At 38.2% G+C, this 15,549-nt stretch overlaps 2 protein-coding genes, 1 long non-coding RNA gene and 1 pseudogene across 4 annotated transcripts in view; 2 read left to right on the top strand and 2 right to left on the bottom strand.

The window, feature by feature from the left end:
- Nucleotides 1-229, top strand: part of LOC101886838 (NACHT, LRR and PYD domains-containing protein 3-like) — a 24,816-nt pseudogene extending 24,587 nt beyond the window's left edge.
- The window catches only part of si:ch73-389k6.1, a 778,105-nt gene that overhangs the window by 81,063 nt on the left and 681,493 nt on the right, over nt 1-15,549 (bottom strand). The gene's annotated exons all lie outside the window — the stretch shown is intronic.
- LOC101886887 (uncharacterized) lies at nt 12,597-14,269 on the bottom strand. The gene is made up of 2 exons (XR_224209.6): nt 14,175-14,269; nt 12,597-13,752 (listed from the first exon to the last, which is right to left on the bottom strand). It is a non-coding gene; the product is annotated as an uncharacterized lncRNA (long non-coding RNA).
- Nucleotides 12,701-15,549, top strand: part of LOC101886924 (NACHT, LRR and PYD domains-containing protein 3-like) — a 50,480-nt gene continuing 47,631 nt past the window's right edge. Inside the window, exons 1-3 of one of the 2 annotated variants that reach the window (XM_073948157.1) lie at nt 12,701-13,535; nt 14,784-14,885; nt 15,108-15,221. In XM_073948157.1, the coding sequence (XP_073804258.1) occupies nt 13,375-13,535; nt 14,784-14,885; nt 15,108-15,221 (377 nt within the window). In that variant the 5' untranslated portion in view covers nt 12,701-13,374. Of the gene's footprint in view, nt 13,536-14,562; nt 14,886-15,107; nt 15,222-15,549 lie in introns of those variants that run through there. The other variant, XM_073948156.1, reaches the window with a different exon arrangement.

The raw sequence follows: 15,549 nt of genomic DNA, 5'->3' as shown, positions 1-15,549 counted from the left end.
TTGTGAAATGTTGAATTATGTTTGTGTTCTGCTTAAAAATGTTCTTGATTTTATTTAGGTGTCCTCAAGCAGAGGCTTATACTGTTTTACAAGTGTTGTGTCTGTTGGGGATGGCGAGAGGGGGGTCCTGCAAGCACTGCTCAGCGCATTGGTACTTCAATGCTGAAGGGGAATTCCCTTGTGAAAAATGTACAGTTGTGTTGATGTTTATTAAAGATGATAGTCAAGACCTGCTGTATTTAAAATTATTATTATTTTCTGTATATTGTCAGTCATCCTTTTGTACATGTGTGCATGTGCAGACACAGATGTGCGGTAGGGGTCGGGGAGACGTCTGACATAAAAAACACAACAACAACAACAACAGATCAGCCAGATTTTTAACAGAGAAAGAGGGAAACAGAACAAAAATGTTGTAAGTGACTCCTTATAATAACATAATAATAATGATAATATTAATAACTTGATAAACAAAATCATTATTAAAATTATTTTGAAAGATCTACAGTATCTGTGCAGGGCAGAAATGGACCCAGACGTGTTGTTAGAAAGTGCTATTAAAGTATTTATCCTGTATTTACTATAAATACACCAAGAAGACTGCATTTTAAATCAGTGTTATTAGATTATGAATTTATTTGTAACTTATTAATTAAAGTGTAGAACCGATATCAAATTAAAAACCAGCCAGTAGGTGGCGGTAGAGCACTGTCTTAATTCATTCCAATGGAGAAACTGAACAAAGCAAGTGATGGATCAGTAAATATTAGATGATGAAACTGATCCCGTTTATAGACGACACACATACCAGGAAATATGAGAAGATTTAATAAAGGATTTTACTCCTGCTGGAACATTAACATATGACAGATAATAAACATTTATATTCAGAGCAGCATCAAAATAAAATAAACCCATTATATGATGAAATAAACTGATTTAATAAGTGTAAAGGTGTCAAACACTTACTTCCCCTGATAAATAATAGCATATTCCTGCTCATAATCAATAAATCATAGTTAAACTCCAAGCAGTGCAGTAATGAAACATTTAAACACATGTCCAATACTCTAATAGTCTTAAATCAAAGCGTGTAATGTTAATATTTTCAGTTGTACATTTCCCAGAGACGTCTCTCATTCATCAAAGGTAAACCTGAACTCAAAATGAAAGTGAACTAAAAACACTGCATTTTCTTCAGACTCCACCTTTATTTGTTTGCTGTAGTGTAAATATAAAAACTAAAGCCATAAAAGCCACACATTTGACGACACATTTGACTGCTGCATTTCATTTGAGTCTATTAAAAATAAACATTCTGATGCAAAATAATCAACAATCATCAACATGTCACAATTAAAAACACTGCACTGCTGAAAGGCAGAAGTGAAGGGACGTCATTGTGAAAATGGGATGCTGTTTAATATAAGAGTCGTAATATTGTTTAGCAGGAGAAATACTACTATGAAATTCACATTACCGTTTATCGATTACATTCATAATTCATTCGTTTACATCATTAACATATAAAACACTCAGCAAGAATGTCCACTTTAGTGCATTTTTGAGTTGATTAACAATAAAAGCAATATTTAAGATGTTGTAAAAGCATTTCCTGTTTACTGACACGCTGTAGTGGCGATCAACGCTATTACGTTTCCACTAACCAATGAAACTACAAGGGGGCGTGGCTGAATGTGCAGCCCCGCCCCAGATGCTGCCCCCTCCCGATCTGCAGGCTGCAGACAGGGGCTTCTCAACCATTTGGGCTCTGACCTGAGTCAGATTGAAATAGTTTTGTGCTCGGCTCAGATGTCCACTAGATGGCAGTAAAATGCAGCAGTAACGCAAGCTGAGGAAGTGTGTTAAAGCAGAATAAAAGAGAACTCATTGATGGAATGTTGACAAAACAACACTCATTATATTAAAACATCAGTCATGCTGAACTCATATGATGAGGGCAGTCTAAATTATACTGGATATTTAATTGGATAAGACAGTTTCTTCTAAATACTTCATCTGTCTGTAATATTATCCCCTGTTTCATTTCTCTCATATGGGGGGTTTAGTATTTATTTTAATGTGTAATTATTCAATTGAAAAACTCCTAATCAAACTCTCTATACTTCACTAACAAGTGCTCACAACATGGAGACTGATTTATAAACACAACTTCTCCTCACGGTTTTCTTATTTGGAATAATGCCAATATCCTGTATAAAAATAAATCAATATTCTTTCACAATCGATATAACAACAGACTAATATTAGTGAATCAATTATTTGATAATGAAGGAACATTAATTACACTTACAGAATTTATCACAAGATACACAATTCCTCCATTACAGGAGTTTACGATAGTGACTGGGGCAAAACCTGCTGGTCTACACATGCTGTACAAAAGCAGTGTATGTCCATCAGCGCTTCCTGTTTATCCTCCTAAACCTGACCAGACCTCAGTCAGTATCTGTTTCTCTGGAGTTAAGCTTCTGACTTCATAGAGTTTATCCCATTAAAAATGTCTGTGTAAAACTGATATTGAGTCTGAATGCTGTTTTTCTGAAAGCTTTAATGAAGTTATTTTTACATTGATTCTGGTTTTGCCAATATACTCCATATTTCTGGATTAATGTTGAAGCTTTTATTGCTCATTAAATTTAACATCATTTTCCGTATCTTATGAACATGTGATTTTGGGTTTTTATGTTGAGCATCGCTCTTTAAAAGATGCTGGTTTTATTAAAAACTTTATTATATTATTATGTAAACTTCACATACACAAATAAAAGTTTAGGAAAAGCAAAACCTCTCTTCATGATGCTAGAAAAAGAGATTCAAATGAATATAAAAGTGATTTCTAAGTCTGCAAATAGAAAAGCAAGTAAAACAGTCAGCATATGCTCCTCCTTTAACATATGTGCATATAAATGTGTGTATATATGTGTAACAGGGTAAAAATAATGTTTAATTGTCTTTCACCAAAAGGGGTTATTTTGTTTATTTTGTGGTTGTTGAGAGACCTCTTGTGGCAACAGTGTGTAACTGTTTCTTTCACCTTTCACCTGCAAAGCCCCGCCTACAGCAGAAAATGGTTGCTGAATGCAGGAAGGTGGTTGGTAAAATGTGCTCCAGCTAAATGTGACACATTTAGTATTTTAACACATATTAATAACACATACAAGCCCAATATGAACATTAAGTGATGTTTTAGATCAAATCTGTCGAGTGATTGCCGTGTGTGACCTACTTTGTGTGGTTAAATTTGCTCATGCTATGTGTAGCTGGAATGATGACATTAATATGTGCAGGGGGGATTTCTTACTATTTGTTTGGGTATTTTAGATGCATGTTTAAATGAATACTGTTGCCAGAGGATGTATATTTCTGTTACAGAATAAACAACGCAGAATGCAGTTCTCTGTGTCCGCCTGAGTGATTTGTGTCATCAGGAAGAGAAGCGTTACATGTGCATTTCCTGTAGTAAAAGTGCACTTAATAACTCTTGGTGATGACTAAAATTGAAAAAACAAATGTGTGTAATATATTTGTGTAATTTAATAATCATATACCCTCTCCTCTGTTGATTTTGTTGTGTTAGAAAACTACATGCTGGTTCTTGTTAATAAAAAAATAGTGTTGTGGTAACAGCAGTGTGTGTGTGTGTGTGTGTGTGTGTGTGTGTGTGTGTCTGAGAAGGCTCCAGAATACACAGCCAGTCTTGAACAGAGAGCTTGAGTTCAGTCTTTCTGCTCATCAGGTCGGTCATAACTCTACACTCAGTGTCTGAATCTTCCTCAGCACATCGGCTTTCACATCGCTATAACTGATGCATTTTAGAAACACAGCTATACCGGCAGAGAAGCATTTGCTGATCTCCATGATGGTGAGGTCAAATTAAATATCTTTAATAAATATAAACCTCTGTTGATTGTCAAATATTCTTACAGAAATGAAGTCAAACTGTACTCAGTGAAGCTGCTAATGCTGTTATTTGATTGAGTTGTTTAATCCTCTGTTGTAGTTCAGCTGCTTTGGTGTGACGCTGTGTCTGTAGTTTTATTTCTTCCTTCAGTTTCTTCTTCCTTCAGTGATTGTGCTTGTTAACAGCAGGTGTTCATCAGCAGGTGTCTGAATACACTTATTTGTGGTCATTCACTCTGTCCAGTGGACTAAACTAATTAACTAGTGTAAGGGCCGGGTGAATGAGGGTGTAGGGCGAGATCAGACACTCTGATTAGTTTCTTAAGAACAGGGGTTTTCTACAAAGGTAGATACATGTTCCTCTGAATGACAAGGAGGCAAATCAGCTTCTGACGCCGAGAGGGTTATTTTACCTTTATCTAACTCTAGAATTTGAACACTTTACTCTGAATTACCACAACACTTGAACTTTAACACCAATGAATTTGCTGTGTAGTCTTCTCACTACATCTAAAAGTGTCTCCACAGATTGTGGTTCAGTCGTTCACAATCATTAAAATGAGTAAAATATTATTTTAATAATGAAGAATATCTGGATAAGGAAAAGATCATAAGTGTCACTATGAACCCTAAATGAACCCAGTTTACCTCTGCACACAACATCCGTGCCTTTAAATAATATATTCAGCTTCATTTATTGTGTTTCCACTAAACTATTTCATCTCATCAAGAGGGAAAAGATGTATAATCATGAATCTTGTTCTCCTGCAGATCTAAATATCAAGGTTAAATCATATATAACAACATTTATATTAGAAAAATCCTATTTGCAGATTTGTTTTCTGCCCACAGCAATAGTTTAATGAAACATTATGTTTTCCCAGAAGTTGTGTTCAGATAATTACAGAATCTTTTCTTAATAAAGGAAATAAAAGCCATTTAAAACAGTGCATGTCTCATCAGCTGGTTAAAGGATGACTAGAGGAAAATGAGCTGTGTTTCTGTTTTACTCTACTTTAACAAGCAGAAAACTCACAGTGACTTATTATCGTATTGTTCTGAACATTTAGAGAAATGACGACGATAAAGGGTGTCAAACATCTGTAAATGAGTGATCATTATATAATCAAAACCTTTCATTAAAGCTGTCCTGTTCTCATCTTACAGCAATTTAGACAAGCTTTTACAACCATTTCAATCACTGACTACTCTATATACAACCACAGCATCAATAAACACACTGCCTTAACTATGTATTTTAATCTATGTGAATAAAGACAGATTAACTGATATATTGATTAAATAGGAGAGTGATCACCAAACACCTTCACTAATAGACAGATAATACAGTTAAACTCAAATGAGGAGCTGCAAACAATAAACAAGATACAAACTGCAAGAACAAGGGCGACACGGTGGCTCAGTGGTTACCACTGTCTCCTCATAGCTAGAAGGTAACTGGTTCGAGCATTAGCTGGGTCAGTTGGTGTTTCTGTGTGGAGTTTGCATGTTCTCCCAGTGTTGGCGTGGGTTTCCTCTAGGTGCTCCGGTAAGTAGGCGGTTCATTCCGCTGTGGTGACCCTTGATAAAAATCAGGGACTAAGCCGAAAAAGAAAATTAATGAATGAACATTGCAGCGAAATTAAACTGTTTTGGCTTCAGTCCTGACTAATCTAATGTATAAACACACTTATATTATTGAACAGCATCTGAGAGAAAGTAATAATTCATCAGAGAGATCTGTAAGGTGTGTACTCATTTCCATTTCCATCTGTAATTTTATTTTATTGGTCCAACACTGCTTTAAATATTTTTCAGACACCTCTTGGATTTATTTCAAATACCTTTTTCTCTATTCTCATATATGTATTATATGACACTATATATACTATATTATACTTATTTAATCTTCCTTCAACACGCTCGTGCTCAGAGAATCTGCACAGATATCTTCAGCTCCAGTGGTTTGTGTGTCGTCTTCAGGACACGCCCACAGTCAGGAGAGTCTCATGAATATTCATGTCAGTGTTACTCTGTGGAGCCAGTAATATTTGAGGATACACCTGTAGATCACACAGGTGTGTTTTAGTGAAGTGAAAGAGTGAAAGAGCTCAGATTGTGTTCCTGCTGCACAAGAGCGTCTGTACTTCTGCATGTGAGTTTAACACTTCTACATTACGCTGATTTGTGGAGATGATGAAGGGTTTATATGTGTGAGTGTGATTTAAATGTCTGATCCTGAAGATCAAATCCTCAAACACAGATTAAACACTGAGTCAAACACGCTCATTTAAACACTGTGTCTAAAAGCTTTATTTTTAATCCCTTTACAGTGTTTGTGCTCTTCTATATCAGACTGACTCAATAGTGTCCAATAATTCAGCATTAAATATAACTCTAAACATTCAGAGTCACCAAATCAAAAGTAAAGTTAAAGCAGACCTTCAGTTGAACAGGAAGAAAAGCTGCTGAAAACAGGTTTCTTCAAGAGGTGGTTCAGAGTGTTTTTTAATGCTTGGTTGTGTTCATTTATTTTTATTATTAAAATGCTGACTTTCACTACACAAATGACATTTGACCCTTCACTGTCAGCAAACGTTTTTAGTACTAACTCAGTATCTTAGTTAATATATATAATGTCACTCGACAAAGTATATATCATATATTAGATGTGAAAAGTATGAGGTGTCAGAAGCAGACCTTCCAGTTGAACAGGAAGAAAAGCTGCTGAAAAACAAGCTGACATTCCTCAAACAACACAGCATTTAACCCTTTACTGTCAGAGTAACTCATTATAACTTAAATATTAAAACAACAACAACTGCACAATAGTTATGAATTGAGTTATAAATGGAGGTAAAGTTGCTTCATATTCGTACATTTGTTCATTTTGGCTACTTTAAATACTGGCTCTGAAATGGCGCATAAGAATGACTTAAACAAAACATTAGCACTGTTTATTTGACTGTGACTATTGTACTTTGATAGTCGTTGGCTGGTAATGTGATTCATTGAGGTAAAGTTGGTCTTATATTCGCACTGTAACGAGGAGGCTGACACAGAGGGATCCGTTTGCAGTATGTTTATTAAACAGTTTAATAACAAGCACACAGTATAAACTGGTGCGTGAACTCATATGAAACACAGGCTTATAAGGTCGATGGGCAGGCGGCTGGCACTCGTTAGTCACAGTAGCAGGCATGAGTCAGGGGGAGGCAGCGAGAATCAAGATCGGTAATAACGTTCAGAGTTCAAGGCAGGTGACAGGCAAGACAAGGTTGGGGACAATCCGGGTTGGCAACAGGAGATCAGGCAAGGGTGAGTACGCTCAGAAATGTCAGCAGGGCAGAACAAGACTTCGCAATGAAGTGTGAGTGAGAGCTGCTTATAAGTGTGTGTGAGTGCTGGGGTAATGCGTCTCAGGTGCTGTGTAGTCAGTGGGCCGAATGGGTAGTGGATGACAGGTAATGGTAGTTCAATAGTTCGGTGATGGTGACCTCTGCTGGCCAGCCAGGGGAATGACTGGGACCGAGTCGGTGACACAGCCCCCCTCCTGCGAACGGCTCCTGACGTGAGAGGGCAAACGACACCGGGGTCTTCCACGGGGACGAGGGGACGGCATTTCCGGATGTTGAAGGTGAAACTTTCTTAACAGAGAAGGGTCGAGAATATCCTTGTGATTGATCCATGATCGTTCCTCCGGGCCGTACCCCTCCCAGTCGATCAGGTATTGAAGATGTCCACCCCGGCGTCTAGATCTCAGGATCTCGTGGATCTGATACATCTCCTCTCCGTGATGATGATAGGTGGAGGACCCTGTTTACTGGCTGTCACCTCCCTATCCACCTCGGCTGGACCCGCAGCAGGCTTGAGCAGAGATACATTAAATGTGGGAGACACAGGAGATATTTGTCTTTCAATTTGAAATGGGCCAACGTACCTGGGACTGAGTTTTTTGCAGGGGAGTCTGAGGCAAAGATCATGGGTGGATAACCAAACCCATTGTCCTTGAGAATATGCCGTATTGGGGCGCTGATAACAATCAGCCTGGTCCTTAAAACGGCAGACGGCGTGTGACAGGTGGGTGTGGGCAGTGTTCCAAGTATTTTCACAGTGTTGGAACCAATTGTCCATAGCTGGGAATTCTGAGGGCTCCCCAGACCAAGGGAACAGTGGTGGTTGGAAACCTAGTACACATTGAAATGGAGTTAGACCAGTTGATGCTTTTCTTCATAAATTCTGAGCGTACTCAGCCCACATAAGGAATCTGCTCCAATCCTCTTGATTTTGGTGGGAATAAGTGCGTAGAAAGCGGCTAAATCTCTTGGTTGAGACGTTCTGTATTGGGGGTGATAACAAGAGGTTAAATTGATGTTTACTTTGAAATTTTTGAAAAAGGCAGAAGCTACTCTAGATGTGAACTGTGGACCTCTGTCAGACACAATATCTTCGGGCATACCATAGAATCAGAATACATTATTGCATAGAAGTTCTGCTGTCTTCAGTGCCGTGGGTAATTTGGGAATTGGGATAAGTCTGCAGGCCTTGGAAAATCTATCAATGACCTAGAGGATGGTGGTATGGCCTTGAGAGGGAGGAAGATCTGTGATGAAGTCGATTGCTATGTGGGACCAGGGGTGACATGGAATGGTGAGTGGTTGCAAGAGTCCTGCGGGGCAATGACGAGAGTGTTTATGCATGTTGCAAAGGTTGCATTTCTTGATGAAATTCGTAATGTCTCCTTTTAAGGTGGACCACCAATAACGGTTCTGAATGAGATCAAGCGTGCCTGTTATGCCTGGATGTCCTGAGCTGGGGTTAGAGTGGATCTTTTGAATGAGTTTTTCTCGTATTGGCGGGGGAACAAAGGTTTTATCTGCTGGGCAATTAGGTGGTACAGGGTGTTGGTTTAGTCTTGAGAGATTTCTGTTTCTACATCCCAAGTTATGGGGGCCAAGATGAGAGAGTCGTTGAGAATGGATTGGTCCTCCTCCTTTACAACCTCTTCCTCACAAAGTCGAGAGCGCATCTGCTTTGATATTCTTGGAACCTGGAATATATGTGACAGAGAAATCAAAGCGAGTGAAGAATAGAGCCCATCTTGCCTGCCTGGGGTTTAGTCTTTTGGCTGAACGAATGTACTCTAAATTTTTGTGGTCTGTAATCAATGTAAATGGGTGTTTGGCTCCCTCCAGCCAATGTCTCCATTCCTCCATGGCGATCATCTCGGATGCCCACATCGTAATTTTGTTCGGCTGAATTGAACTTCTGAATTACATGAAAAAAAGGCACAAGGTTGGAGTTTGGCTGGGTCTCCTTGTCTCTGTGATAACACAGCTCCTATGCCTGTTTTGGATGCATCAATTTCTACAACAAAGGGTAGATTGGGATTCGGGTGACATAAGATTGATGCCATTGAGAAGCGGGTTTTTAGGTTTAAAAATGCCCGATCTGCTGCATTATTCCAATTTATTATGTTTTACCTCCTTTGATCAGTGAGCGGAGTGGCCACCGTGCTGAAATTCCTGATGAATCGTCTGTAGAAATTGCCAAACCCCAGAAATCGTTGCAATTCTTTCAGGGTTTTGGGCTTGGGCCAGTTGAGAACAGCGTCTAATTCACTCTCATCCATCGCCACTCCCTCTGAACCGATAATGTATCCTAAGAAGGAGATGGAAGTTTGATGAAATTCACATTTTTCTAATTTTGCATAGAGTTGGTTGTCAAGAAGTATCTTCAGTACTGCTCTGACATGAGTGATTTGTTCTTCTAAGGAGTTTGAATAAATCAGGATGCCATCAATGTAAACGATTATCCACTGGTTCAACATGTCTCGAAATACCTCATTTATGAAAGCCTGGAAGGCGGAAGGACAGTTTGCTAAGCCAAAGGGCATTGCGAGGTTTTCATAATGGCCGCTGGTGGTAGAGATCCCCGTTTTTCACTCGTCCCCCATGTTTTATCCTGATGAGATTAAATGCATTACGTAGATCAAGTTTGGTAAAATACCGGGCTGAGCGTAATAGATCCAGGGCTGCTGGGAATAAAGGTAGGGGATAGCGGTATTTGACTTTGATCAAACCTCTGTAATCGATACATGGACATAAGCCTCCGTCCTTCTTACCCACAAAGAAGAAGCCTGCAGATGTGGGGGATGTTGAGGGGCATATAAATCCTTTTCTCAGCTCTTCTTAAATGTAAGAATTCATAGTTTCAGTTTCTGTTTGAAACAGAGGGAAAATTCTCCCACGAGGGGGTGTTGTACCAGGAATTAATTCAATGGAGCAATCGTACTCACGGTGAGGAGGTAGTTTAGTGGTCTTCTGTTTGTTAAATGCTTCGGCTGGGTGACTATAAACCTTGGCAATATCTGGGTTCACTAAAGATTCAACACTTGTAGATATGGCACTCAGCTGAATGTAGACAATAGAATGCAGACAGTTAACAAGACTTAAATCACTCCATCTTATGATCTCACCCTCTCTCCAAGAGATGTGGGAGTTATGGTTTTGCAACCAAGGCCATCCTAGGATTATAGCGTGCTGGGAAGAGTGTATGATATAAAACTCAGAATGTTCTTCATGGAGAAAAACTGTTTTAAGTGAGAGTTTGGGAGAGCGGTAATTTACAATTCCTTCCCCCAGGGGATATCCGTCTACCGCCATGATTGCTAGGGGAGAATCACAAGAGGTTAATGGTATAAAGTTGTTAATGGCAAGTGTATAGTCCATGAAATTGCCTGCAGCTCCTGAATCAAAAATCGCGACTGTCTGAATTGTGGTATTGTCAAAACACAGGGAGGCACAGTTAAGGTTTTATTGGTACATGAAGTAAATGTGGTTGAACTGACCGATAGTGTTTTGAGTGGAGGTTTATTAGGGCATTGGACCTTAACATGACCAGAAAGACCGCAATACAGGCACAAATTATTCTTGAAACATCTTTCATGCTCCTCAACAGACAATTCAGCCGCTGGTTTTTTTCCTTGTTGTATTGCTAACAATTCTTCACCTGCATTTCTGCCACCCTCAGGATGATCAAACACCGCACAGAACCTTTGGAGAAAGTCATTGAAGGTTGGAAAAGTGGGAGTACTGTCTGACCAAATAGCCATAGCTCGGTCGAGAGCTTTTCCAGCAAGTAGGGACTATTCATTCTATACTATACATCCGAAAACATGTGTGGTTGTTGGTTGACAAAAATTTGCATTGCAGCAAAAAACCTTTACACTTAGCTGGGTCGCCATTAAATTTATCAGGAAACGCTAAGCGAGGACTGGAGGGATTTTGTGCCATGGCTACTGGTGGATTGATGGGAGAGTAATTGGCGGTGGGTTGCACTGGGGTGAAGACATTTAATCCCTGGAGGGCTTTGACCAATTCCTCTGTCAGTGAGGTGAGATAGTTACTGTTGATGCGTAGCAAGTACCTGAGCTTGGGTAGTGAGTTCGGTGGACAACACTTCCATGGCTGCTGGATGCAGGTCAGTCTTCTGTAACGAGGAGTCTGACACAGAGGGATCCATTTGCAGTACCTTTATTAAACACAGTTTAATAACAAGCACACAGTATAAACTGGTGCGTGAACTCATATGAAACACAGGCTTATAAGGTCGATGAGCAGGCGGCTGGCACTCGTTAGTCACAGTAGCAGGCATGAGTCAGGGGCAGGCAGCGAGAATCAAGATCGTTAAGTTCAAGGCAGGCGACAGGAAAAACAAGGTCAAGGACAATCCGGGTTGGCAACAGCAGATAAGTCAAGGGTACAGTTGAATGAACTTATCCAGCAAGTTTTTACTCCACTGCGGCACTGCATCGCCCTTTTGGAATGATATTCCTCATAATCTTTTTAACCAAATAGGTTGCTTAATTTTTTTTTTTTAACCTGTGATTAAAATATTTCTAAAATCCTCTTTAAACTTTCACTAAATTTCATCAACAAGCTCTGCTTGCTTGGAAAATCTGATACTGTCACAATGTTTCTCCTCACACCTCCTTCATTGGGAATAATGGTAATATAAGCTCTTCAAATAAATCTTGATTCTTAGTAAATTGGTTTAATAGAGACATTAATCATCTTTTAACACTGTTTGACAGTGCAGGGAATATCCAATCCTATGAACATTTCATGTCTACTTACAATTTCCCAATATTGTTTAGAGAATTGAATTAAATCTATCCCTGTAGAAATGATTCAACTTGTTAAAAATCATATTTGCTATAATCTGCTGTAAACCCAAAACTACATTTAGAAGGTGTTGAGTTGACTGATAATAAATGAACTAACAGACATATTCGTAATATTTTTCAGAAGCAAAATAAAATCACTCCTAGAGGCACATTTTTTTGGAACTCTATTATAGTTAATATTAATTACAAAAAAAGCCTGGTTAACTCCCTTCAAATATTCTATTAATAATAAAATGAAGGAAATCCATTTTAAAATATTACATCAAATTTACGCAGTAAAATCTCTTTTATCAAAGCGCATTGAAATGGAGGATATCTGTGGATGAAGAGAGCCTTTGCCTTTTGTTTTTTGAATGCAACATTGTAAAGAATTTCTGGAAAAATCAGCCAAATATATTTGTGAAAGGACAAAACTTAGTTATTATTTTACATTAAAAGATGTAATTTTTTATTATGACAACAAATGCAACAAATGTCTTGAATATATTGTTAATCTCTTTATTTTATTGGCAAAGTTTTACATACACAAACAGAAATCTGCTAAATCTTCTCCCACATTAACCGCCGTTTTTTTTTTTTTTTCTACAGTGAAATTGTTGAAAAACATAAAATCTGAGATATGCATCAAATATTATGACACTTTTTATAAATTCCCTGTCAATTACTAAAATCATCAGATGTAGAAATGTTGCACACTTTTCTTTTGTGTAATTTAATTTATTTTCATTTATTTATCTGTTTTGTCTATCTGTTTTATCTATTTGTTTTGTTTTTTGTTGACTTTTACCTGTATTCTTTTTGTGTGTTTCATTATTTGTGTTGTGTTGTGTGTTTGTTCCTGACAGTTATGCAATTAAAAACAAACAAAAAAGGCCACAGTGCAGTTAAACAACGCCTACTATCTGCAGCTCTAGATCACCCCCTAGCGGACACTCCAAGTCATTTTCTCAGGCAGTTATTCAATACAAAGAGCAACACATCGTTGTGTAAATCATATCAATTTTAACTCTTCTTTGTATTTATTTATTTTTAATAATTCCAATTTAATTAACAGTATATTTTAAGGATCATATTGATCTTTAAACCACTACAGAGACACGATGCTTTCATCTGCAGTTACACACGAGAGGATTATCAGTGCAGCGACACAACAGGACAACTCCTGATCCTCTCAATGCCTGAGCTGTTCTCATCAGAGCAGTCACACATGGGGAATATAACACAAGCTGCGCTAGACTTCATGAAGAAAGATTAGATTATATATGGGAAAGCAGTCATTTTATTTTCTACAAATCTACATTGAGCTCTATGACACTGATTTGACCAAACTGTACACATATTATTATTATACACTCTCCAGTATTCAGCTTTACGCTGCTCTCTGTAACTCGCCACACAAGAAGAAGAAGAAGAGGAGGAGGAGGTGGAGGAGATTATGTGCTTGTTCTGTCTTCTCTGTGTCCAGTTATTTGCTGTGTGCGTTACACTAGCTCCTGCTTTCCAGCTATGCTCTTCTATTAAAAAGAGGTGCAACAGTCCAGTTTTCAAAAAACAAACTTTAATCTGGTTGATGGATGTAGAACTTCCAGGCATTTATAATTGGTGTGATGATAGGTGTGTTTGTGTGTATGTGTGGTTTCCTATAAATGAAGAAAATACAAATTACCACACATTGATAATTACTGAAACTAATCATGTACATTTCAAACATATATGTGACATTTAAATGATATAAATTGTGTAACACAACAGAAATCAACATGATGACACTGTTATAATAAGCATACATTGCTTACATTGGCATCGTTAATGTGTTGTATAGTCACAATAATCACCAACTAACTCACAAATCAAGTACTGTTCGTTGCAGTTATAAAGAGCATGCAAACAACATACCGGAGTTAACTTGAACAGTTGTATTGGTAAGCTTAAGTGAGCTCACAGTGAATGCCTTTGAGGCAGAAAACTGCTTAGTCATCCTCATAGTAATATAATGTAAGGGGAGTCTTTTCAAGCTAAATATTGATAATAAGTCTAACATTAAGCTTTAAAGATTACTTACTTGTCAATAACGCACACAATAAGCACAAAATATAGCAAACACCAAGAACAATCTTCACTCCGTCTCGAACATGCGTGATTTACAGCAGTGTGACTAACTGAACGCTAACTAGATGAAGTGGTTATAGACCACACCCCGTGAGTTATTTCCAGTCCTATACTGCCATCTGTTGGTGCAGTTGTGTAACTCTGAGTACTTTGTACACCAGTGTTTATACTGCTTCAGGTAAAATCACCCTAGTAACATTTGATAACCCTGTTGCTGTTTGACTCTTCTCTGCTCTGTTTAGAGTGTTTGTGACGGATGTTTTTCACTGAACTCATGATCTGCCGCTCCTTCAGAAACGAAAGTGAAAGTGTTTAGTTGTTGTGTTGCAGTTTTAAACAACCAGAATCCACCATTTACCAGCGCAGAACAGATTTAAATCTTCAATGTCTTGACAAAACCTGTAAGCTTTATGTGAATGTGTGTATGCTGTTATTATAATCAAACGGATGACGCTGTGATTCTTCATTAGTTTACTCGTGATGAGCTTCTGGATTTGAGTGTCTCAGCTGCTGATCTATTCCTGCATTCAGCTGAATTATGAAGGCTGATCAATGACTGGAGATCTGTGATTGTTCATCAGTTTCTGCTGGAGATCAAACTCTTCAGGTCCATCATGGGTAACACACACACTGCTGGAGATCAGGATTTGTCTACAGGATGCAGGTATTAGTCCTACACTTGACATTTCATATCATTATTACTTTTAATTTAACCAAAATAATTTTCGATTTGTTCGTGGGTAGTTTTATTTTTATTTGATAACGTGACACAAATAAATAAAAATGAAATAAAGTGCTGTGTTAAGTGATTTTTAAATAATGACTGAATATCTGCTGTGTTGACTCCAGTGTGTGCAGCGCTGAACTTTAATCTTCTCTGTTTTAGTTCAGTTCATCAGAAGAGAGCAGAAGCAGAGCCCAGCTGTGTGTCTATGAAGAGTGGCGCGTCTATGGATCCACCAGTAAAATTTAAGAGTGGAAACACACGACCTGCTGTCAGGTAGATCATCTCTACACACACATGATCACACTGCAGCATTTATATGATCCTGTGTTTCTAGAAGATTTAGATCTGTTGGGTTTCAGATGTTAGATGTTGTATCTGAGCTCTGCAGGATAGTGCTTGAAGATCTCCGCTTTACACTTCAGGCCACAATTGATGGTGTTAACAAACCAATCAGCGCTTTATTAATAGTTAGTGAGGTAGAAGGTGGGTTTAGGTTTTGGGTAAGGTTAGGGATCCACAATAAGATCATACTGTATGACTACTAATGAGCAGTTCATATGTTCACATTCCACAGATAATAAGCCGGTAGTTAATAGTATGA

The sequence above is a fragment of the Danio rerio genome, chromosome 4, assembly GCF_049306965.1.
Source record: "Danio rerio strain Tuebingen ecotype United States chromosome 4, GRCz12tu, whole genome shotgun sequence".
In the NCBI taxonomy this organism is placed as follows: Eukaryota; Metazoa; Chordata; class Actinopteri; order Cypriniformes; family Danionidae; genus Danio; species Danio rerio.
The sequence above is the reverse complement of the archived record's forward strand: the minus strand, read 5'-3'. Positions and strand labels throughout refer to the sequence as shown.